We start from the raw sequence: 23760 nt of genomic DNA, 5'->3' as shown, positions 1-23760 counted from the left end.
AATGCATTTTTTATTCAATGGTGCTAACGCCTGTTAAGTTGGAACCTTAAATTGAAGTTGTCCCTTGATAAGTAAACCTTGTTTCTTTTGCTAACTCTTACACTCAAAATCTTACCATAAATCAGTTTACTAGCTGGGACAAAGGAAAGCAGTCAAATTCGCTTTTAACTGAAATCTGTTAATGGCAACTTTGCCACTTGGCGAGAACTCATTTTCACAACTACATTTTCAACCATCGGGGTCCTTTCAAACCATCAGCACTGCAGAGAAGACAAGAATCATATTTTTAAGCTTAATACAGCTCACACCAGGGTTTTATCAACCATCTGTCCTCAAAGAAATGCAAGTCAAAGTGCTCATTAACTGACATTTGTTCATGGAAAATTAGCCACTTGATAGCAATTCCTTTTCAGAACTATCCAACAATTCCATGTTTCCCTTAAGTCTAAGCAACTCATCACGACAGTCGTCTATCTGGGTGTGGAATTCATCATCTGCAGAGAACACATGAACCATCTTTTTAATCTCAATCCAGCTCAGCCCAGGTTCCTTCTCAACCACCATTCCTCTGATCTTTCTCCTAATTTCAGCTACAACATCCCATTTTCCTGCAGCAGCATAAAGGTTTGAAAGCAATATATGTGTTGACATGTCATCTGGGTCTTGCTCTAGTGCCTGTTCAGCAGCATGAACACCAATGGACAAATCTTTTAATGCTACACAAGAGCTTAGCAGAATTCTCCATAGCTCAGGGCATTTCTTGGCAAATGGGGATTTCATCAGTAAATCAAGTGCTTCCTCCAATAAACCTGCCCTACTCAACAAACTCACCATACTACTGTAGTGCTTGAACCCTGGCATAATACCATCAGTCATCATACAATACCAATAAAATTTCCCTTTCTCAACTAGTCCACAGTGGCTGCATGCAGAAAGGAGGGAGATATAAGTTACGTGGTCAGGTTGCAGCTCATCACGAATCATCTCACCAAATAGCTTAAATGCCATTTCTGAATTCCCGTAATTGCCATATCCCCCTATCATGGAATTCCAACTCTTCAAATCTCGCTTTTGTATGGTACAGAACACTAAATAGGCACCTTCAAGAGCACCATTTTTCGCATACATGTCAAGCAGGCTTCCAGAGGCACAGATATTCGCTTCGTAGCCACTCTTTACTACTTGAGCATGAAGCATCTCTCCTTGTTTAAGACCTGCAAGCTCTGCCGTGGAGTTCAAAGCACTGCTCAGGGAGAAGCTGTCAACCTTGTACCCTTCCTGAAGCATGCTAATAAAGTATTTCAAGGCCAATTCACCTTCGCCCAACGAAGAGTGGCCCGCCACCATCTCGGTCCACATAATCACATCCTTCTCGGGAAGGGAGTCGAACAAAACTCGTGCTGACTCTGCCCTGTCGTTTGTAAAATACATATTGATCAGTGTATTCCCTACAAAGACGCTGCTCTCAAACCCAGATTTGACCACTTGAGCGTGAATTGGCATTCCACTATGCATTGCAGGTAAAGCAGCTGCTGCAGACACTAGAGCCGCAAACGTATAATCATCAGGGGCAACCGGTTCACCAAACGGCGCGTCCTTGAGCCGCACGAAAGCATCCATAGCACTCCACCCATCCCCAGCACCAGAAAACCCAGCGATCAGAGTGTTCCACGACACCAAGTCGGGTGTCCCGATCCTGTCGAACACACGCAGCGCGGTGCCCAGATCGCCGCTGCCAGCGTACATGCCCAGCAGCGCGTTCTGCAGCGGCGTGTCGGGGTCCAGCTCGTCCGACTTCACCACCCAACCATGCAGCGCGCGGCCCCCTCGGCTATCTCCAGCGCGTGCGCACCCACTCAGCACCGACGAGAGCGTGCTCTCGGTGGGTGCCAGTCCACACCTCACCATCTCGCGGAACTGGCGGAGAGCACGAGCGAGGCTGCCGTACCGCACGCTGCAGTGAATCGCGCAGTTCCACGCCACCACGTCCCGCGTGGGCATTTCGTCGAACACCCGGTTGGCGTCCCTCGGCGCCCCGCACTCGCAGTACATCTGCAGCAGGGCGGTGGGCACGATGTCGCTGGCGAGGAAGCCGAGCGCGAGGGCCTGGGAGTGCGCCGCGGCGCCCGCTCGGCCGTCGCGGGCCGCGCCGGCGGCGCGGAGCAGCGCGCAGAGGCTGGGCGCGGTGGGGCGGAGCCCGGACGCGTGCAGCTGGGCGAAGAGCCGGAAGGCGGCGCGGGGTGTGGGGGAGCAGCCGCGGGAGAGCGCGGAGAGGACGGTGTTGAAGGAGACGACGGAGGGGCGCGGCGTGGCGCGGAGGAGCGCGAGCGCGTCGGGGAGCGCGGCGAGGCGGGCGTAGAGGGCGAGGAGCTGGTTGACGACGAACGTGGTGGGCCACCGCGCGGAGGGCGCGGCGGAGACCGCGAGGAGCGCGTGCAGCGCGCGCGCGCGGCGGAGCACGGCGCGGCGCGGGGTGCTGGCGCAGGAGCGGTGCAGCGCGTCGGCGGCGGCGGCGATCGCCGGCTCCAGCGGGTGGAGGCCGAGGAGCGGCACGCTTGGTGGCATCGGTGGAGCTGCACGCGCGCGCCCGTCTCATTTCGGACTTTCAGAGCATAGCGACCGACCGCGCTGGTTGCACGAATGCGCCAATTGGAAATTTTCTTAACTCAGTCACATAAGAAAAGTGCAAACGCACCTTAAGAAAAAATCATGCCGGATTGCATGGCATCACTCTTTCACTTTTGTTAAGGATGAAAACAACTTGTAGATCAACATATCTTGTTTCCCCAGTGCGGAAACAATTTTCATGTGCAAGCGTCGCATACCTCGTGGCACAATATATCTTATGTCTTGGTTATTTTTATACAATGCTCTCTCACTTGTGTTAATCCTCGTGAGAGGCTTCATACTTGAAGTATTTTATATCATCAAATATGTTGCTTCGCATAATTGCATTAGCCTCATTTTTGTTATCCGTAAAGCCTAAAATTTGTTTACAAGAGATTAAAATGTGTACAAACAACCACAAGTGATGTGCTCAGTCCATCGTGATCCTTCGCATGTGCATAAGCGTAATGTGGAGTTTTCTAGATAGAGAATATAAGCTTCTATACATTTATTTGTAAAGTGTGCAACTATGGCGGCAAAAGGGTACATATGATATTTACTATGAGAATGCCGAGCAATGTGAAAAGGCCATGAATTAGACCTCAAGGGCGAGGCACTCCTCGGCTTGGCGGGTCTGTTTGTGCGCGGAAGAGCTTGTCAGATGTCGTTTATTACTAGCATGCAGAGGTGGGGGCCATGCCTGATGAGCGGCATTGCCTTTATAGTTGAGGAGGATATCTCACCAAGAAAATCAACTTTTGGCTACTTGGGACCTGGTGTACAAACCAAAAGATCAAGAATATTCTGATGTGATTAATATTGTCAATTCAAACTAAGTTATTACTTATGCAGCTTCATCATAAGCTCTACAATAAGGAAGAACTTGACTCGGGTCAACCTAATTTGGGGAACATACCTTGCCACTTGAAAAAGCCTAAAGATGTCTTTTTTTCTGGTGGAGATATTGCCTAAAAAATCTTCTCTCTTGTAAAGCTTTGGTCACTGGCACATTTTTAAATGGTAGTACGGTCACGTGATGGGTTCTTGGGATCTGAAAACCATGCAACGCTTGATGTTAGCTACCTTTAGTTAATCCCTATGTTTTTTCTTGTCCATTTCTACCCTCCGTGATGTAGTCCTAAGCTTTTAGGTGCCGTCTTGCAAGATACAGTCACGTACATTTATTTCTTTTTTTAATATAAAATTAGACCATAGGGGATTCCTCTAGGGTAAAGGTTTCAAGAAAACATGCAACCATTCTCTTTGTTAAGAATGGAAATATCAAAATTCAAGAGGCGGTCTTAAAACCAAAATTATTATAGCAAACAAATTTGGGCCTCGCTCTCTCAGTTAGAGTAACAAGTTATTACTGGAGCAACCGCAGATGTCGGCAGGGGTGGATACATGATTGGGGAATTAGGTGGGCCAATGAGGCGAGGACGTTGGTCGTATTATTTAGGATCGGTTTTTACCGATCCTCTAACTCACTAAGCCGGAGCACCGCCAGCACGGCCCCGTTGTCCTCCCACTACAGTATTTTGTACAAATTTTTGGCATCTTGAAATTAGGAGTTGATCAGGGGCGTGAAGTGGGCCTCCAGAGCGAGTCCTTGGCTTGGGCCTTTTGGTGTGCACAAGATGTTGTGTGCTATGTCGTTTACTATGAGCATGCCCCGGGTGGTGGGGGGGGGGGGGCAATGCCCCCCCCCCCACTGGCCCTAAAAGTGCAATGTAACTATGCAACTCAATTCCGCAACTTCATAGGTGAAGCATGTGGAGTTGTATCAAACCCCTTTGGTGAAGCGGGGGAGGGGGTTGGTGTATATGTGGTGAAAATCCTTTGTTTAGTTTGTTAAATTAGTATACTCACATATTTACTTGGCTTAACCTATATATTTATTTAGTTGCTGACCAATATCACCATGTGGGATGAGAGATAAAATATATAGACGTGACTAGGGCCGAGGGCAATTTCTCTGCTCCCGAGGTCTAGTTACCCATTTGTTTTTTTTCAAAATTATTGCAAACATATTTTTGATAGGAATGGAATAAAATCCTCAAATAATATACATGTGTACTCTATGAATCAGCAAGGTTCCATGAAAGAATATAAATGAACGTCATATGTGTAGAAAAAAAGAATTACTTCCATTAGATAGCAATCTCTAGTATTATTAGCAAATTATACTGACATTGTTTGCAATTGTTTTCCATGTGCGGCTCACAAACAAACCTACGTTTATTTAGAATTTGCGGATTTGTAGTTTAGTTCAATTTTATTGTATTTTAGTTTGTTTAAACTTGTAAAATTCACTTCTAGAATTTGTTTAAACTTTGTAAAATTCACTTCTAGAAGGTTTGCAAAATGTAAAGGAGAGTCGAGCTGGGTATTCCAAAAGCAAATTACGGGCACGCGCTTCCTTTCCTTCCTTGCTCTGCGAAGAAGATAAGCACAGGTCCGTGCTCTCCCCAGTCGTCGCGCCTCGCTTCGCTGGCTCCGGTCGCCTCACACGACTCCGCCCGCGCTTTCCCGGCCTCCTCCTCCTCGCACCAATCCGGCGACCCGCCGCCAGATCGGCCGCCTCCTGCACCACGCAGCGCCCCTCGCAATGCCGGGCCTCGCCGCCGCCGAGCTGGACGCCGTCTCGCTGGTGCGCCGCGTCGCCCGCGCCCTCAACCGCCGGATCTCCGACCTCGTCGCCCTGCTCTTCCGCCACAAGGTAACCACCCTCCTCCGCCCCCCCCAACCCATCCCCGCGCGCAAACCCTAACCCTAGTCATCAACCTCCGACCAGAGCGCGGGGTCCTTCGGCGCCGTCGCGGGCTTCGCCATCGCCGTCGTGTTCGCGTGGAAGTTCCTGCGCTCCTCCTCGCCCGCGCGGCCCCGCCGGCCCGCCGCCCCCAAGCGGCCCCTGCCCGGTTCCGCCGCGCCTGCCACCGACGCGACCGAGCCCGTCGGTGACTCTGGGAAGGTGCGTCCCTTCTTCGTGTTTGTATGTGGGCTGGGTTCGTATTGCTGACAAGAGTTAATTTGTGTCTGGCAGCTCTCAACGCGGCAGATCGTGGCGAGGCGGCTTAGCGGGTGCAGAAGGGTAGGTTCTCTTCCTCGTATTCATTACCTCCATTTGTGGCTTGCATGAGAACTAGATATGTATGAGCCTTACATCGGCGCAACCGGGATATTGATCAGCGGTGATGCACGCAGAGGAAAATATGGTGTATTTGACCCTATAGGATTGCAGTGACTTCAAATCTATGGTAGTGCTACCAGTAATGCTCTAATATTTTCTGGACAGTAATCTTTGCTGTTGGAGTTCACCGCTAGTAATGCTAAGGAAACGTTTATGATCTATGAACGACAGTACGACACTGACGTCAAAGCATTTAAACCTATGTAGTCACCACTTAGGCCTCGGTTGGTTTGCTGTTCTCTAACCAGAAACGGAGGTATCTAATACGGAACTTTGGAGATCACACTAATACCTCCGCCTGGCTCCGTAATATCCGGAGCTGAACCGTATTTAAAACATCATTCCAAGCAGGCCCTTACTGTAAATCAAGGAGTAGAACATTTATTTAGGCACTGTGTTGGTTACATTTTTGATGCACCTAATTTACGGCTGTCGAGCTCAGGGCTGGTGCATTAATAATTACATACTTACATACATTCCATGTGTAATTTTCTCTTGCTTTGGTCCCTAATGCGCAGGACAATGATATTTGGCAGTTAGACCACAGCAGTAGTTAAATCCTTTATAATTTACCTTATGGGACCACAGAACAAAATGGGGAGAATGCTGTAGAGTGTGGTTGGCCGCCTAGGACCCTGGTTTAGAGGAACAGGCCCATAGGACGCAAAATCTGGTTGTTCGGTACTGGGCTGATAAGTTAACCTGACTAACCAGTTGCTAGATAGAAGATCTCTTCAGGAATTTCTGGGGACAGACTTGCTAGAGGCGCCCATCTAGATGTAACTTGGCCATATCTTTCCAGATTAGGTAGTTATTCATCTATAATTTAGTTAGATCAGTGTATAATTTAGTCATCTATAATTTAGTCAGATCAGTTTATACTGAGGTTTCTTAAGGGTAATAATAAGGCATATGAAGGTGTAATAAGACTTACTAAATCTTTATACTAATATTCTTTCTCAACTGCTGCTATGCTAGCCAAATCATACGACCAGGTTGGGCCCAAGACTTGGAAGGTTGAGTATAAACTAGCTAGCCTTTCCTGCATCCTAATAGCCCTGCTTAGGTGCCTGGCAACTCTTGATGTACTGAAGCCACCCTTCTATTGGGACACACTTACTCTCATATTGATATAAGTCGATACACATTGCCACAAGAATCTTTCTCACCATTTTGGTGATACTTGAAATATGTAAAATATGGTTTCTAACAGAAGTTTATAAATATACTTTATGCAGGTCACTTGCCAACTAATTGGTGTTGTTTTTGAGGAGAAATCTCCTGAGGAGCTTCAGGTTCAATTTCTATGCTCTTAAGATACTTATCCCTCCCATAATTGCTGCTAACCACCTGCCATCTGCCTTGTCTCCTTGATGCAGAAACATGCCACTGTTAGGCCCTCAGTGGTGGAACTACTACTGGAGATATCCAAATACTGTGATTTTTATTTGATGGAAACTGTACTTGATGACAAGAGTGAGGTATAGATTTCACTGTGCATCCTTGCATTTCCTTGTAGTTTATCATGGAGATATTTTGTATCCACATTTTAAGTTAAGAGTTCCTAAATATGACTGATCCGTATCTACAGGAGAATGCTCTTGCGGCCCTGGAGAGTGCTGGACTGTTCAAGACTGGTGGTTTGAACAAAGAAAAGGTGATGAATGTGCCTCTAATTCTGTTATTTATCACCCTTATTCAACTGTTTTTCATTTGTCATTGTGTTTTTTTGCCACATTATTTCAGTGTTGTGGTGATTCATATTATATTTATGGATGACCCTTCATTTGTTTTTTCACAAAAAAATGACTGTTTGGTCGGTTAAAGATTGTCGATAGAAGCATATCATATGAATATTTGTAGAACTTTTAATTTGATCGTGTGGCCGATAGCTGGTACGTATGCATTGGAATGTCCTAGCTGAACACCATATCAATTCTGCACAGCAGGTTGAATATTTATTTTAGTCCAATGTCTGAATATTTCTCCTAGTGTATATTGGGCTCAGTATTGTTTTGGATACATGACACTTATGTCTTTCTGTCACCTAAATCTTTGTAGGTACTCTTTTGCAGCAGCGAAGTTGGACGAACTTCATTTGTTCGACAGTTGGAGTCAGATTTCCACATTGACACAAGCCTCGAGATAATCTCCCAACTATCTGTACGTTATTGTTGCATCTACATTTTCTTTTGTGAGATATTCACTTCTTAACATGGTGTTTCCCTTTCATCTACTATCAGCGGTTCATTCGATGCCAGCTATTCGTATCCTCCGTGGAAGGAGGGCAGCTCTCTGCCAATGTATTTAATTCTCTGAGCCTTGAGCAGTTCTTCTCATGAAAACGGCAGCACAACTTAAAGGTGTTATGCTCGCGCTAAATGTGTGTATGCTGATAGCGCTTGAAGCCCTGAGATCCACTTCAATGATACTAGCTTGGCAGGATATACGATGAAGAATGCATCTGTTCCTGATCATGCTGCTGCAGCCGGTGTCCGATTTCAGTTGATCTCATCGGTGAGCTGTGGAGGTAATTAGGACGATATAATTTAGATGCCTGTAGTTCATGGTCAGGCACCGGTATGTTGTAAATTGACCCCTTGTCTTTTATATATATAAAGAACTTGTTCAGCGGTTTGTGGAACGAACTACCTAATCATATACAGATTGAAGCAGAAGCGACATACTTTAACATTTTATCCTCTAGGATAACCACAGGCTCATTTACGCCGCAGATCTGAAAACAGAAGTGATGCAGGAGATGATGAACTGCGGTCGGATTAGCCGATATTCTTTGGTTCCTGGCTTCCTAGTAGGTAGATTCACGTGAACTTGATTTGAAGAAAGCATCTTCTCTGAATTTCCGATCGCGTGCATCATGATTGACTGAATCAGAAGTTGTTTACAATGTGATGGAAGAAAACATAATTACGCCGAGCTCAGTCTGATCGATTGGACAAAGCGCTGAACTAGTAAAATCGAATTTGTGACGGTTTCGGACGCGAGTCGACGCGGAGTACGACCGCCTCTCAGTGTATATATAGTCGAGCCTCCTCCGATTAATCGTCCCTGACCAACAAGATCGAGCAGACCACGAAGGCGATCAATGTCGCTCCCGGATGATGTGGTACATGAGATCCTCGTGCGCCTGAGGAACGACGTAGCCGCCCTCTTCGGCTGCGCCTCGACGTGCAAGCTATGGAGCCGCCTCGTGGCCGAAGCGCGGCGGCCGGACCACCCGTCTTCGTCGTCGTCGTTCCTTGCCGGGTTTTTCATTCGGAAACGGATCGGAGTCTTCTGCACGGACCGTAGCTCCATGACGTCCCTCATCCCGACGCCGGGATGGGTGTTCCAGCCCCACCGCCGTCTCCTGGGCTCCTTCTTCCCGGAGACCGCCGCCGCCCTCGGCCGCGCGGTGCCGCTTGCCTCACACCATGGCCTCCTCCTCGCGAGGCTCCCCTCCCCCGATCTCGAGATTGACAGGAGCGCAGGAGGCAGAAGAAGAAGCAGCATCGTTCATCTGGTTGTGTGCAACCTGCTCGCCGGCACCTGGGCCGCGCTGCCCCCGCTAGAGAGAAATTGGAGGTACTGGGATAGATGCTGCAGAAACTGGAGGTATGGTGACACTGGCTACGCCATCTTGACAGAAGCAGACCGTTCCTCGAACGCTGATAATCGGCAGCAATCTTCGGCCCCGCCCGCAGGCTTCTCGCCCTTGTTCAAAGTTCTAGTCATCTACACCAATGGTGCGTCGTGCGTCCTCAACACATTCTCATCGAGCGAAGCGGGGTGGGGCACGCCGATCGTCATAGCTTATGTGACTCGAAAGGTCCGCATCCAGGGTCCGCTCAAGCATCCCAACGCCGTCGTGTCCCGCAGCGCGGCGCACTGGCTCGTCAGCTCCGACGACCGAGATGACATGTATATCGTTGGTGTGGATGCCGAAACCGGCAATGGTGTCACCGTCGAGAAGATTGTGATCCTGACCGAACACTTCTCCCATCGACATTGCGACGAACCACACCTTAGCGTCGCTGCCGACGGGACACTAGCATTGCTTTACCTTGCAAAGGCCAGGCTTGAGGCTAAATGTATTCATGCGGCAAGATGGTCCAGGTCCTAGAGGATGGCTCCTCAGTCGTGTCGTCGAGCTTAAACCACCCAACCAAAGAATGCTGAATCAAGAAGCACACCTGACCTTCATCGGGGAGAAGTGTGGCACGCTGCTCGTTAGGGACAACACTATGCGCTTGTATGCCGCTGATGTTGAGACCGGGACGATGACGGAGCTGACGTTTTGCAGCCTGGTTAACCGCTGGAATGTCGTGCCGTTTGAGATATATTGGCCATGACCATTCTTCTAATCAAGCTAATTTTGTTCTCGATAATGCGTAGATAGTTGTGAACTTGTTGGCAGGAAGAAACCATCTTCTCGGAATTGTTTATCTTTTATTTCTGAAATTCTGTTGAGTTTGTTTGGGTTATAATGTTGTAAGTACAGTTTTAGTACTCCAATGTATATTAGGTTGAAAACCTTTTAAACATAAGACTTTACCCCAGCTTTAAATTAATAAAGCCACGAACGGAAGATACAAGATGCTGATAGTTCAACTAACAGGCAACGCACACAAAGCTTGAAAATACATCAAGAAACACCGCCTGAGACGAAGCCTTCATCCATCCTCACGCTCATAGCCATGAAGAAGAAATCATAATGTAGGCACGCCAGAGAAAGGCCATAGTGTCCGTGAAATTGGCCTTTGCTTTCGAAGAAGGCCCCTGCCTCCCCGCCTTGGAAACCTCTAGAGGGGAGATAATAATATCACGAACTAGGTATGCGATATGGTGGGATTCGCAGCTAGTAGGACTTAATTTGACAGGAAGGCCAACTTGAATTGGGTCTTTCATGTACACACCCTCGCGCGCTTACCTATGGGCATGCCATCTTCATTTCTTTGCATGTAAATCAGCGTGTCATTTGCAATGCCACATTGTGAATTGTAGGCACATCTTCGTGTGTGAAGCAGAAATCTGTGTTGAAAGTCGTTTTGATTGATATGTATTTTTGGTATATCTGACATCTGAATCTTAGCTTCGCATTGCTCTAAAAGGTCACTAGTATCTTGGCCTCTCAATTTATCACAACATTGTTATACATCATGCAACTGACTTTGTTCTCTTTTGTTTTTCAATGCAGTTGGAGTAATAGGTCCAGACGTTATAGCTTCAGCAGTAACCTGGAGCGACAAAGTGGCAGCTAGCCAGCTACTGAGCTACATGTTCTGACAGCTGCCTTTGAAGTCGTAGAACATGCTCAACATATCTTTTTATCTTGGAGACTTGGAGCCTTTTGTGGTTTGTAGCTGCTTAGAATGCAGGCACCATGATATTAAATTGCTCAGTTCAAGTTATTTTCTGTTTAATCTATATTTCAAAAACCTCAGATGGAACATGAGCTACATGTAGCCTGTTTTTTAAATTTAAAACCTCCTTTTTTCAGTTCAATTTTTTTATAGAAAAAAGGAAGTACATATGGATGTTTGTACGCATCAAGTTTCATCGGATTATGTGTCCATATACTCTACAAAAATGAAAAATATGGAGTTCAAAAATGGTTTTTTTAATGGAAAATTAGATCATCGTTTTTGTCATTTTCGTGTAGCCAAAGAACATATTGTTTGACGCAGGTATTTCAAAATGTTTTTAAATTTTTTTAACACAGTCAATTCAATCTGAGGTGCGATATTTCGAAAATCTCAGATGGAAGCTGAGCTATATGCAGCCTGCTTTAAAAAAATTGAGAACCTCTTTTTTTCACTTCAAAACAATATGAAGTACATCATATCTGATTCTTTCTACGCAAACAGGGATGCTTTCTATACAAAGTTGTACTGTCCTTAGTTTCTTCAGCTGATTCTTCATCCCCTCCTCGTCCTTAGATACTCAAGTTGCCCTCAAATAAAAACAAGCTATGAATCGGCTTCTGCTGGTTATTAGCTCAGACACCTGTTTCTCTAACCGTATGCCAGGAAACGTGATTTATGTTACTCGTTCAACGCAAGTTTCAGTGAACAGACTATTCATTATCTCCAATCAATGAACATCTTCTTAGGACTTACATGGAAAATTTCTTGCACTAGTAGCAAATTTTCATGTGAACTGTGATAGGTTTCTTACATCGCTGAAGAAGATGCACGAAGAAGCAGATACCAAATCACATCAGTCAATAGCTTGGCCAAATAAATACATAATATAATGCTGACAGATTCAGCAGATCTGGAAAACTCGACCGTGAAATATAACATTGAGCTGAATATCTTCACATTTCATATCATACATAGCCCACGACAATCACAACATAACCCAAGCTTCCCCATCTTGTCTCTCTAACCAGATATATATATCTTCACCCCGAACTTCAAAAAAAGAAGCTTACCTCACCCTTTTTATGCATTTGCAACTTTGGTGTCGAAGTTGGTCAAGCAGATGGCAAAAGCCTGAAAGGCCGACAGCGGGTGCCGGTAGTCCATCGTGAAGGTATCCTTGGAGACTCTACCAAATTGCAGGATCACAGTGTCGTGGTTGTATGATGAAGATGACGGACTGGCAGGAAGGGGCTGTGCAGAAGCCGCCGTTCCTGTAGCTGCTGGCGTCGGGGCAGCTATCAGCTGGAAGTTTTTGACAGAGGCCACCGTGACCCGCCCATGGAAGTTGAGGCACCAGCACTGCTGCTGGATGTGCCACCTTGGTTCTTTGTTTCTAAGAACCAAGAGCATCTCCTCCTTGTCCCCAGCACCATCACCGTCTTGCGGCCCAAACTCTACTGCTGATGTTGGGATGGACTGCATAGTGCATTGCATCTGCCTTGGCCCACGGGCGCCCAACACATTATAGTCATACTTCACCTCAGCAATGGGGTAGCTACCCATCGAAACTTTTGGGGAAACTTTCCTTGAGGAGAATCGCCGACAGTTCCGTTCATGTGTGCGAAGTGTCGGAGCATTGTATGGCGGCTGTGTGTCATATATGATAAATTTGCGGTGAAAGAAATCTGATCTGTGGTACCCTCATGTGTATTAGATTTGTATCCATATAACTCTGACAACGTCATCCAAGTAACAGTTTACAGTGGTAGTAAATGAAGATTGCAGCCAATGAGACTTACCTCAACATTCCAATGTAGCCACTACCTGATTGGGAAATATTTTTAGAATCCATAGAAATGGTGTAGCCATTGTAGGTCATGTGTCGAATCCTTTTAGCTGATAGTAGGAACTTCCCATTATCATCGAGCATAGCTGCAAGATGCAATCAAAACATGCTTTCATTTTCTTTAATTTCCGATTTATGTGTGGCATGAGCATATCTATTAGATAATTATGCTAGCTAAAACTTCTGCTAGGAGCACAATGGTAAATAGCGTCGCAATTAAATTAACATACCAGAGATCGAAAAGGACATGTAGAGATGATAAGTTTGCTTTGACTTGTCCCTTTTTATGAAACATTGGATTAATCCATCTCGAGGTCCAGGCTGTACATGAGAAATTGACCCAAGTGTTAAGAGGTAATGAAGTACTAGCATATCTCTACCAGAAAAACGTAGATAGCTTAATGAAAATATAGGGACACATTTTAATAGAATACAAACCAATTCCAAGCTTTAGTATATTAAAAGGATAAAATGGTAGGGTAAATGAAAAATTAACATGGTTTAGATGCCACATGTAAACTTAGCTTCACTTCCTACTAGAAATGCACTGCGGTTTAGAATGCTAGAGTATGGAGTATCCAGTGACATAGTGGATGAGTACATCCGCATGAGCGAGTCTGGTTGCCTTGAGGCATTGGATTTGGCACTCGTTCTTTGGCATGGCAGGCTCAAACAATGACATTAGTGTACTTCAGTGATCCCCGGTGTTCACTTGCCTTGCTGAAGGTTGTCATCGTGGTGAATCAACAGATGTCATGGGATGGCTTAAGTTGGTGCCGATGTGCACCGAGCGAACCGGGGGAGGGGAGGATGAAGATCAAACTCACTCAAGAACACATAGGAACACACACGATATACCCAGTTTCAGGGCCCTCGTGAGGAGGTAAGACCCCTGCTCCTACATGTCTGTACTATGAGATCTCAACAAGGAGCTATAATGGTGTTTTCCTCTGCACTTTGCCAAAGGTAGAAGATGAACTAGAGGGAGAAGCCCTAATAGAGATGAAGCTCTGAACTATGGAACCCTAGAATCACACTCTCTCGTGCAAGGGAGCTGCCCCTCTCCTTATATAGGGTAAAGGAGGCTTACAAGAGAAGGAACTAGGAGGGAATCTATGCCTACATAAGCTACCTTTATAAAGTTGCTTTGGCTCAGGCCGTGATGTCCTCGCCTGCAGCCCTTGTCTGATGACCCTTCTTGTTCGGCCTACGGTTGTTTCTTCGTCAGCGACCTGCTTTGGCCTCAGGGCTTTGTCATAAAGCTGATCTTGCTTACCTCCTCAATGTCCTGTGGCACCAGGAGGGAATCTTTGACCATGGTGCCGGACATGTAACCGTTGTGCTCATGTCGTACCCACGACGGCTTTGCCCGGAGTAAACCGGGACTTCATCTTTGGTTCCTCCGAGACTTTGGTTTCCTATTGATGTTTCCGGCTTAACATTCGCCGGTACCTCTTCTTCTGGCATACCCTTTCCGGTATACCGAATCATACAAGCCAAGTGACCTTTTAATCCGGTCGCCCTATCCTTTGAGATACACTCTTATCCGGATTAACCCCTAAACCGGTTTATAGCTACTTTACTTAGGCACATTTGCCATACTCTCGACCTACCGGGGGTCATCCCCCGACAAAGGTCATGCTCCACAGGTCCACTATGAGGTCAATGGTCACCTCTATGACAAAGTGTACTATTTAACTGATGGTATCTATCCTCAAATGGTCCACACTTGTGAAGACAATCCAGCGTACCTCAGAACGAGAAAGAGAGTAGGTTTGCTAATTAAAGCAAGAGGCATATAGGAAGGATGTGGAGCAGTCATTTGGTGTGCTGCACTCTTGTTAGGCTATAGTTCGACACCTTGCTAGGACATGGAGCCATCCGACGATGTGGGAGGCCATGACTGCTTGCGTAATCATGCGCAACATGATCATTGAGGAGGAGCACGACAATAACTTGTTTGACCAAGGCCGGCAATACCAACGTGAGAATGTTGCGACCGAGTCCGGACCACCGACATACTTGGTAGATTTGCAGGATGCACAACATGAAATGCGTGACAAAGCAACTCACCTCCGGTGTTAGAAATAAGCACTCCAGCACTAACACGGCGTAGTGCGCTCATACTTCTGTCGTATATGCGTAGTATACGTGTGTTTTAGTATGAGTCTAATTAAACCGGATATGTGTAACCGGGTTGGCGTCGTGTTGGGTGCAGGTCTATGCTGAGTTGGGCGCCAGGTGCATACCGAGTAGGAGTCAGGTTGCCTAGTATTTATACATGTAACCAGACCTTGTAAAGCACCACCGTGGAGAGTAATACAAGTTGCAAGGCTCGATAGGAGCCTCTGGCCAAAGATTGTTTTCGTGTGTGCGTGTGTTGTTGCTAGAAGCTAGCTTCTGATACGTACGTGACTCTAAGAGCATCTTCAGTCGCGTCCCCCAAAGGGATTTGGGGCGCGCCGGACAGAAAATACGTTCCAGTCGCGTCCCCCAAAGCCCATTTTTGTCCGACGCGTCCCGATACGGTGTCCGGCGCCCCGAGCCCGTCCCCGTCCCACAGGGGACGCACCGGGGACGCCGGACACAACGAAAAGCGAGGCGGGCTCCCACATGTCGGCGACTATTTGCATAAATCGTTGGTTCGCGCCTCTTTTCTCGTCGCTCCTTCTTTCCCGCGCCTCCCACCCCACCGCCACCGCTGGATTTCCCGGCCGTTTGGGCGTCTGATCTCTGTTGAGTCAGCACCGTTGTCGCGGCTGGGGCTCCCGCCGGTCGTGGCGCCGCCGCTGCGTCACCAGCGCGTCCCAGAACGCGCCGTCAAATCCGCCCCACCTCCGCGCACAGAAGGCTACTATGAGATCAATGGCCACCAATATACCAAAGGATATTATCTAGCCGATGGTATATATCCAAAATGGGCCACTTTTGTCAAAACAATCTCGAATCCATCAGGTCTGAAGAATTCCCACTTTGCTACACGACAGGAGGCTTGCAGGAAGGATGTCGAGCGGGCATTTGGTGTGCTTCAAGCATAATTTGCCATTGTCCGGTACCCTGCTCTAAGCTGGTCTCACGGCCAAATGTGGGAGGTGATGCAGGCTTGTGTGATCATGCACAACATGATCATCGAGGATGACCGCAAGAATCATGTTAGGTCACATGTTGGTCCCTATGAGTGTCAAGGCCCTCTTGCGGAGGTTGATCATGAGTTGCCTGCAGATTTTGCTGATTTTCTCGCCATGCACGCAGAGATCCATGACAGCAATGTGCATGAGCAACTTCAAGCTGATCTCGTTGAGCATTTGTGGAGGATCAAAGGAAATACTGTGGCACCTTGATGTAGCATCTAGCCCTATTTATTATATTTGATTACTTGTTTTATTGTTTGTTGTAATTTAATTTGAAAAAAATCCTCGCAAACATTTTTATTCATATGCTACATTTGATAAATGGTTTATGTGTTAAAAAAAGTAATTTAAATGTTTGGGGGGCGGCGTTTGGGGGACGCGGCTGGGGAGCGACGTCCCCCAAAGGCGGCACGAACAAAACACGTCCCCCAAACGCTCGATCCGGCGCGGTTTGGGGGACGGTTTGGGGGACGCGACTGGAGATGCTCTAATCGGTTGGCTAGCTAGTTTGTTTGTCTTGGTGTGCAGGTCAGCGGATTAGGCGGATACGTGCGCATCTCGCCGGAGATCGCTTCGTCGTCTACGTCGGAAAGTACTCGACGTACAGGGCTGTGTTTGGTATCAGATCGGTGAGAGTACTGCCGAGTCTGGGTCAACATCCGGATCCAAAAGGATTTAGTGTAACATTTGTGGACTCATCTTGGAAACAACTAGTCACGTTGTATTTATTTGATTTTCATTCCAACGGTTGTCATTTGTGTAATAAAGTATGTCCTATGTCCTATGACTTTGTATTTGTTTTATAAAATTTGATGCTAAGATTGTGTGGAATCATATCGGAATCGAATATGAATTTATTTGTACCTTATTCAAAATCTAAAGAAATACGCAAATTAGGTAAAGAATACCTAAAAATGTGCGGCCGCAAACATTTGTTTGCCGCCGTTGGGATCGCTGCCACCCGCCGACGGACTGCGGTTTTTTCCTTGCCCACAGACCGCCGTATACAGATTAAATTATGGCCCGTTTTGCAGGTGGCCTTTAGAGATGGCCTAAGGAGAAGGCCCATCAGACACTTATGCACGAAGGAATTAACTTTGGTAAGTCAATTTCAGACGCTTATAGACGAAGGAAGTTGTAGACAACCAGATGAACACATACGGGGTCCTAAACTTTATTAAGACAACGACATGACCACAAGGATACACGAGATTGAGTGTAGATTTGAGTCCATTTGAAAACCAATCATGTGCATTTAAATTTGAATTTGAATTTGGTGGGCAACATGGCCAGATATTCCGACAAACTGGCAGCCCTGCCGAGGAGGACCATCAACCGATCAGATAGGTCATCCCTGGCACTCGTCTTCCATGGACCAAGTCCACGGAAGATGAGAACCAACCTGAGGTTGGGTGGTTAGGAGGGTGGTTGTACCCCCAGCCCACCAGAGTTCAAACCCTAGGTTTGACATCTGTGTGTCTCATAAAGGCGGAATATTCATTCAGTGGGAGGCGACGTTCCCGTCGACAGCGAGGCGCCTGTGGTGACTTCGTCAATTTCAAGATCCAATCCGCCGTCTCAGTCTTCCGGAGGTGCTCATAGGGGTAGGGGTGTGCGTGTGTGCGTTCATAGGGGTGAGTGTATGCGCGTGTATGTGAGCGTCTGCGTTTGTACTGTGTTTCTAAAAAAAAAAGTCCACGGAAGATCATAGTCCTCCTAATCCATGGCGCGGCGCACCCACTGCGCATGAACCGCGTCCACCCAAATAATAAACAAACGAATTATGGCCTAACCACACGACCGCTGTCGAAAGGAAAAGAGGCAACACGTACGCACCTCACCACGACGCCTTCTTGGGTCGCGGGATTCCTCTCCGGCGAAGCAAATCCTTCCTCGCGGCGGCGACTCTGCATCTCCCTTCCCGATCGATCCGATCCCGGCGGGGCATGGCCGACGGGGACGCGACGACGGCGACGCCGCGGTCGCCGCCGGGCCCGCCGGAGACGCCGTCCGCGCAGAAGCGGAGGCAGCGCGGGCTCGTGTCGCGGGTGTGGAAGGGCATCTTCGGCGGCCGCGAGGACGTCGAGAAGCTGCTGCAGGCGCTCGCCAAGGAGGAGGACGCGCTCCGCTCCCGCGTCCACCGCCGCGCCCGCGCCTCCCGCCAGAACGCCCACAACGTCCTCGCCCTCGCATCCGCGCTCGAGGTACCTGTCCCGCTCCCGATCTCGCTCTGTTATAGCATGTTTCAATGACAGGAAATGTTATAGCACGTTTGTTGTTAGCGAACAAATTAATCGGTCCGTACGCGATCCTGTGCCAGGGATGGGTGGGGATTTTTGTGTAATCTGTACAATTTAGTGATCGGCCGTCCCGTCACAGGCGTAGCATGCTCTGGAATTTTGCTGTGTATCTCCCATTCTGATTGGCTGTTGCTACCTTTGCTTGCATTCTGCAGCTTCCAGGTGCAGCAATTAGCTTCTCTAGCGGTTAGCAATTTGTGTAAATCTCGTGCTTGTAGCGCGCAAGTTCTTCATCTAAAGCGTACCATGTTGTCAAATTTGTTATCATCCTTTCAGTCAGGGGCATAGGATGTTGTGAATTTCTGACCATCCTTTCAGTCAGAGGCGTAGCATGTTGTGGTCTTGTGGGATTGCGCTGTGATCCCCGTTCTGGTTGGCGCTGTCGCTACCGTTGCATTGCATGATCCAGCTTCCAGGGGCTACACTTAGCTTCTCCAGCAATTCACCTTCTTCGATGGTTGCAAATGGTTGTGGGTTGTTTGTAGCGGCCAAATTAAACGCGTGTTAGGTAGAAGGGAGGATTGAAGTATGCGCTATAGTGCAAACCTTGTGTTCAGTTTTTTAGAAGGGTTTCCAATTTGTGGTCGATTGTTTCATCAGAGAGGTAGCATGTTGTTGCATTGTGCTGTACTGTTGTGCAGTTTACGTTGCTGTGACTGATCCATTGCTCAAGCTTCAAGGGGCGCGATTAGATTTGGTTTGTCAAGATTAAGAAGAGTGCCCTACTCATGGATCCTCTCCCACCGATCCCACGAAACCATAGGACAGTTTTCCAATTAAAGTCAACAGCCACAGAAGTGCCCTAGTCCACGCAGCAACCAAAACAAGCCTCGGGGATGGCACCTAACTCCTCTTTTGGTCTGACAGATGGAAATCTGGACAGAGCATCACGGATCTTGCGCCTGCTGTCCTCGCAGCTGTGAACCCCCGAGTTGTCAAGCAACAGAACGTCACGACCGCCCTTTCCTAGAACGCTTGGGTCATATGGGGCACCCTTTCTGTTGAAGGAATCACTCAATTCCTCCGTCTAGTCGACATCATCGCAGCTCAGGAAGTTATGCCCGGCTCAGAGGATGAGATCACCTGAAGCCTCTCTGCCTCAGTAACTTACACAACCAAGTCTGCATATTGTGCACTCTTCCAAGGCACGGCAAGATCCCCGCACTACGCTCAATCTGGGACGGCTGGGCGCCCCTGAAGTGCAAAGTTTTCATCTGGTTGGCAACCCTCGATCGATGCTGGACTCAACAATGACGCAGACAAAGTTGTCAGAATCGTGATTATGAGTCGGATCGGAACCTCTATGGTAGGATCGCAAACCATAGGATCTTAAATTTTAAAATCGTAAAATCTTAGATTCTACTTAGCAGAATCCTTGAATCATTTTACTTAATTTGGATCGTAAAGTCGTAGAATCTCATAGTAGAGTCACGATTCTGACAACTATGACGCAGACACAGTCTAGCCGATGATGACACATGCGCCCTTGGCATGTCTTCCTCACCCAGCTCAACCTCCAAGCCTGCATGCCACTGACGTGGAATTCAACCTCCGGTTTGATACTGCCGCTAACAACACATAACCAACGATTCAGAAAGGCGTAAAATCAATCATTCTTCTCACACTATGGAGGATGTGGAAAACCGCAACGATGCTATCATCAAAAACATCAACCCCAGTTGGCAGGACTTGGTACTATCAATCCTCAAAGAAGTCAGACTGTGGATATGACCGCCGTTGTCAAGGCACTTTGTCAGCTAACCCTCCATGCTAGACCCCCAGATGCGCGTGTAGTCTAGGTGTGGCAGGCTAACAAATGTTAGCCTTGTACGGGTTTTTTCTTCTTCTTTTGTCCTCTCTGTTTTCCATTTTTAGATTTGCTACAATACCTGTACCCTCCTATCTCTTGATGGTTTTCTTCTAATATACAAAGGCACGCACTTTGGCGTGTGTTTGAGAAAAGAAAGGTAGGATTCGTTATCTGTTTGTAACCAGAAGGTCAGCTGTGTCAGTGATGGGGTTATATATTTTTTTTTCCTGGAACAGATTGCGGCTGTTGGATATGCGATTATGACCACGAGATCTCCAGACATCAGCTGGCAGATGAGGGCAGCCCGGGTGCTGCCCATGTTCTTGGTTCCTGCTTTAGCTGCTCTCATATATTCAGCTATTTCAAGCATTACGAAGTGGCGTAAGTATAATTGCATCTGCATACCTGTTTTCCATCTGTGTTGTTTGTTGCAGATATGAATATGACATTAGGTTCTCATTATCATTTCTCTTGACTGAAGTTAGCATAAGAATTAGTTTTTCATGTTTGGTCAAAACCATTTCAACTGTCTCGTTGTTTAGATTAAATTGTGGCTTAATAAATTACTTTCTAAAACAGCTTAAGTCAACTGCCACGATCATTTACCTGATAATTGCTGCAGCTAATATAGCTAACCTTTCATGTTTAAACTGATGTTCGTTACTCTGTCTTGCAGTTGATAATAGAGACCAACATACTCTTGAAAAGCTTCGTGCTGAAAGGCAGGCCAAAATTGATGAGTTGAAAGAGAGAACAAATTACTACACTACCCAGCAACTTATACAGGTGGTTGCCCTATATTTTCATCATTGCATTATCGTCTAGTTGTGTTATTTATATATGCAGGGTTGTATTGGTTAGTAACTGTATGAAAGAAACCTGTGTTATATTCTTTATGAAACAGTACATATTTTACATGTTACTCATGTTTCGCTTTTGCGATATAGAGATATGATCTCGACCCTGCTGCAAAGGCCGCTGCTGCAAGTGTTTTGGCATCTAAGCTGGGTGCGGATTCTGGATTGAGAATCTTCTTGGGAGATGAATCAAACATGGATGGAAGTAAAAGTAACGATCAGCACGGACAAACCTCTGGTCTGAGGCAAAGAAAAGCAGCCCACTCAGGTCATGGCTCTGCTGGACAGACACACGCCTCGGAGCCATCAGACGGGTCAAGTATATACGATGGTAACGAAAGCCCGACTAGTTCAGATCGGAGGACTGTCGAGCACTTCAGAGGGCATGCTGGCAATGATGGGGGGTGGCTTGCACGGGCGGCTGCTCTGCTTGTAGGCGAGGATCCAACACAGTGCTTTGCACTAATATGTGGCAACTGCCATATGCACAACGGTAGTTAACTCAATAACTGTGTTTTCTATATGTAGATCATACTGGTCATGTTCTCTGAACTAAGACAATTTCAACCATGCAGGTCTCGCGAGGAAAGAGGACTTCTCGTTCATCACGTATTACTGTCCTCACTGCAATGCTCTCAATGGATCACGGCAACAGGAGGACATGGTGCCTAACTCTGGCAAGGAGACTCCTACCGATCGGTCCTATGGTAACAGTGCCCAACCCAGCGCTAGCCATGCGGACTCAGGGCTCAGCAGTCCTGTTGCGAGGAACTTGCCGACTGTCGAAGAGCTGCCTGCAGAAGATCCTTCTGCAAGTGACTTAACAACTGCTGAAAAACCACGAGCAGATAGTCCTGCTGCAAATAACTTACCACCTGCTGTTGAAATTCCACACGATGAAGATACCGGGGAGAAGGCAACCAGTGATCAACCTGCCAGTTGAATCTTCTTATTTGTTGTAAAGGAATGTACTCGTCAGTTCATTGCCTTTGTGCAATGGCACGTCAGAGCTTTTGACGCAGATTTTTGTGCCTGCCTAGCTTATAGATGTGGATTATTGGCGTGTTCTGCTTGGATAGTTCCATTGGGGGTACTGCTAGGGTGCCACTAGTTTGATGTGTACATGTCCAGGCATCTTCAATGGTGGTTTGCTCCCTTTTTGTTTACCCTTTTTCTTGACTGTATAGTTTTCTTTCTTTTGAAAGTTGTATCCTACACATTTTGTAATACCAATCGTCAATGTGCAGTATCGATTTCTCTTTATTATGTATATATATGTTAGGTCTGGAATATGCACTATCATAGTACTGCTGCCAATGTCATATTTCATCGATTTTGTTTTGTTTTGTTTTGCTTTGCTTTGCTTCGGGCAACAATTCCAATTCCTGTTGAGATAGTGGCTTCAAATAATTTATGCCAGTGGTACACAATTCCTCACACATGTGGTCTGTATTTTGTTTTTTTGAGGGTGACCTGTAGTAGTGTAGTCTGTAGAGTCCGCTTACCCGGATGTGGTTGGGGTTTGCTCTATTGGATTTGAGCCCACAACATTTGAGTCTTTGTTAGAACGGCCCATATCATTGGATGACATTCCTTTTCCGTTTCAAAAGAATTTCTGCACACGGCACGCGGAATCGTAGGCCAGAAATGATCTTAATCCGACAGAAGTAGTATCGAAGAAAATGATCTGAATCCTACGGCAACATTATGAATCATAGACTACTAGCTTTGCTTTTTATCCATGCATCTACAAGTTGAAGAAAACATTGAATAGACAAGTCAGATTCCCTAGCGGTTTGCGAAATACTCTATACAATGCCCTCGGCACAAACAGTTGGCGAATCGAAGCCGCCCGAAACCACCCGAATTATTGCGAGGAGGAAAAAGACCGCGGGAATCAGATCAAGCTTTGGAGTCAACGTGATTGTCTGATTGGTCGATCAATTGAATCGCCCCAGCTATCTGGCGAACAATGGAATGTCATGGCTCTGACTAAAAAAAGAAGAACGCTGTAGCATTGGAGTATAATCGCTACGTACAGATGTATATATTCCCCCACTCCGAAGCGACCCAGCAACATTTTACAATCAATTTCTTCCATCTGCAAACTGTATAGCCGGACACCATATTGGCTGCTTTTCGAGCTCGTTTTGGGTCATGGAAGAATAAGAATTCGTGGCATGATCGCACCCGGTGGTTACAGCAGCCAGCCTTGATGTAGCAGCAAAGGCGAATCCGGGAGAAGAGGGAATTGTTTCCGTGCAATGTTGACAAGAATGGTGTGCAACTGTGCATGGTCCAAGCATACAGCAACAAATGGTCCGTCCATGGCAAATAGGGCAACGAGCCGAACTGAAATCCCGATCGACGCCGATCGACACGGCCAAAAACATGCAGAAGAAACGTATGGACGTGGTGTGGGTGGTCAGTGGTAGAACAAGCCAAACGGCACTCTATTTTCGTGTCCAGAGACCACTCGCCCTACCTGGTTCTCCTGTCTCGTCTGCGGTACTGCGCGGTTTCAGTTCCCTGTAGACGCCGTCAGCAGGCCGGTGCCCGGCCAGAGCGTAGGGCGCCCGGCAGGACAGCATTTTTTTCTTTTCGTGAATGGCAGGGCAGCATCTTCAACAGGTCTAGACAAAAAGCTGGCAAG

The 23760-nt window shown here is 47.0% G+C and overlaps 4 protein-coding genes across 4 annotated transcripts; 2 read left to right on the top strand and 2 right to left on the bottom strand.

Moving 5' to 3' along the window:
• Positions 1–341: 341 nt before the first annotated feature.
• Positions 342–2617, bottom strand: LOC127329736 (pentatricopeptide repeat-containing protein At3g50420). The gene has a single exon (XM_051356196.2). It carries the CDS (start codon positions 2563–2565, stop codon positions 385–387), a length of 2181 nt encoding a protein of 726 aa, XP_051212156.2. The 5' UTR covers positions 2566–2617; the 3' UTR covers positions 342–384.
• A 2439-nt stretch (positions 2618–5056) lies between these two features.
• On the top strand, positions 5057–8277 carry LOC127337203 (peroxisome biogenesis protein 22). The gene is made up of 8 exons (XM_051364151.2): positions 5057–5326; positions 5402–5578; positions 5651–5698; positions 7036–7092; positions 7177–7278; positions 7389–7454; positions 7859–7960; positions 8041–8277. Exons 1-8 carry the CDS (start codon positions 5216–5218, stop codon positions 8137–8139), a joined length of 762 nt encoding a protein of 253 aa, XP_051220111.1. The 5' UTR covers positions 5057–5215; the 3' UTR covers positions 8140–8277.
• A 3935-nt stretch (positions 8278–12212) lies between these two features.
• Positions 12213–13336, bottom strand: LOC127329735 (tubby-like F-box protein 7). Its single transcript, XM_051356195.2, has 3 exons — positions 13240–13336; positions 12963–13095; positions 12213–12853 (listed from the first exon to the last, which is right to left on the bottom strand). The coding sequence occupies exons 1-3, from the start codon at positions 13256–13258 to the stop codon at positions 12244–12246; spliced, it is 762 nt and encodes a 253-aa protein (XP_051212155.2). The 5' UTR covers positions 13259–13336; the 3' UTR covers positions 12213–12243.
• Positions 13337–17932: 4596 nt separating this feature from the next.
• On the top strand, positions 17933–22370 carry LOC127337202 (uncharacterized protein At2g24330). The gene is made up of 5 exons (XM_051364150.2): positions 17933–18344; positions 20487–20631; positions 20927–21036; positions 21198–21600; positions 21683–22370. Exons 1-5 carry the CDS (start codon positions 18087–18089, stop codon positions 22048–22050), a joined length of 1284 nt encoding a protein of 427 aa, XP_051220110.1. The 5' UTR covers positions 17933–18086; the 3' UTR covers positions 22051–22370.
• Positions 22371–23760: the final 1390 nt, after the last annotated feature.

This window comes from Lolium perenne, chromosome 2, assembly GCF_019359855.2.
Source record: "Lolium perenne isolate Kyuss_39 chromosome 2, Kyuss_2.0, whole genome shotgun sequence".
NCBI classification, from domain to species: Eukaryota; Viridiplantae; Streptophyta; class Magnoliopsida; order Poales; family Poaceae; genus Lolium; species Lolium perenne.
Note: the sequence above shows the minus strand (reverse complement) of the source record. Positions and strands in the feature narration are given on the sequence as shown.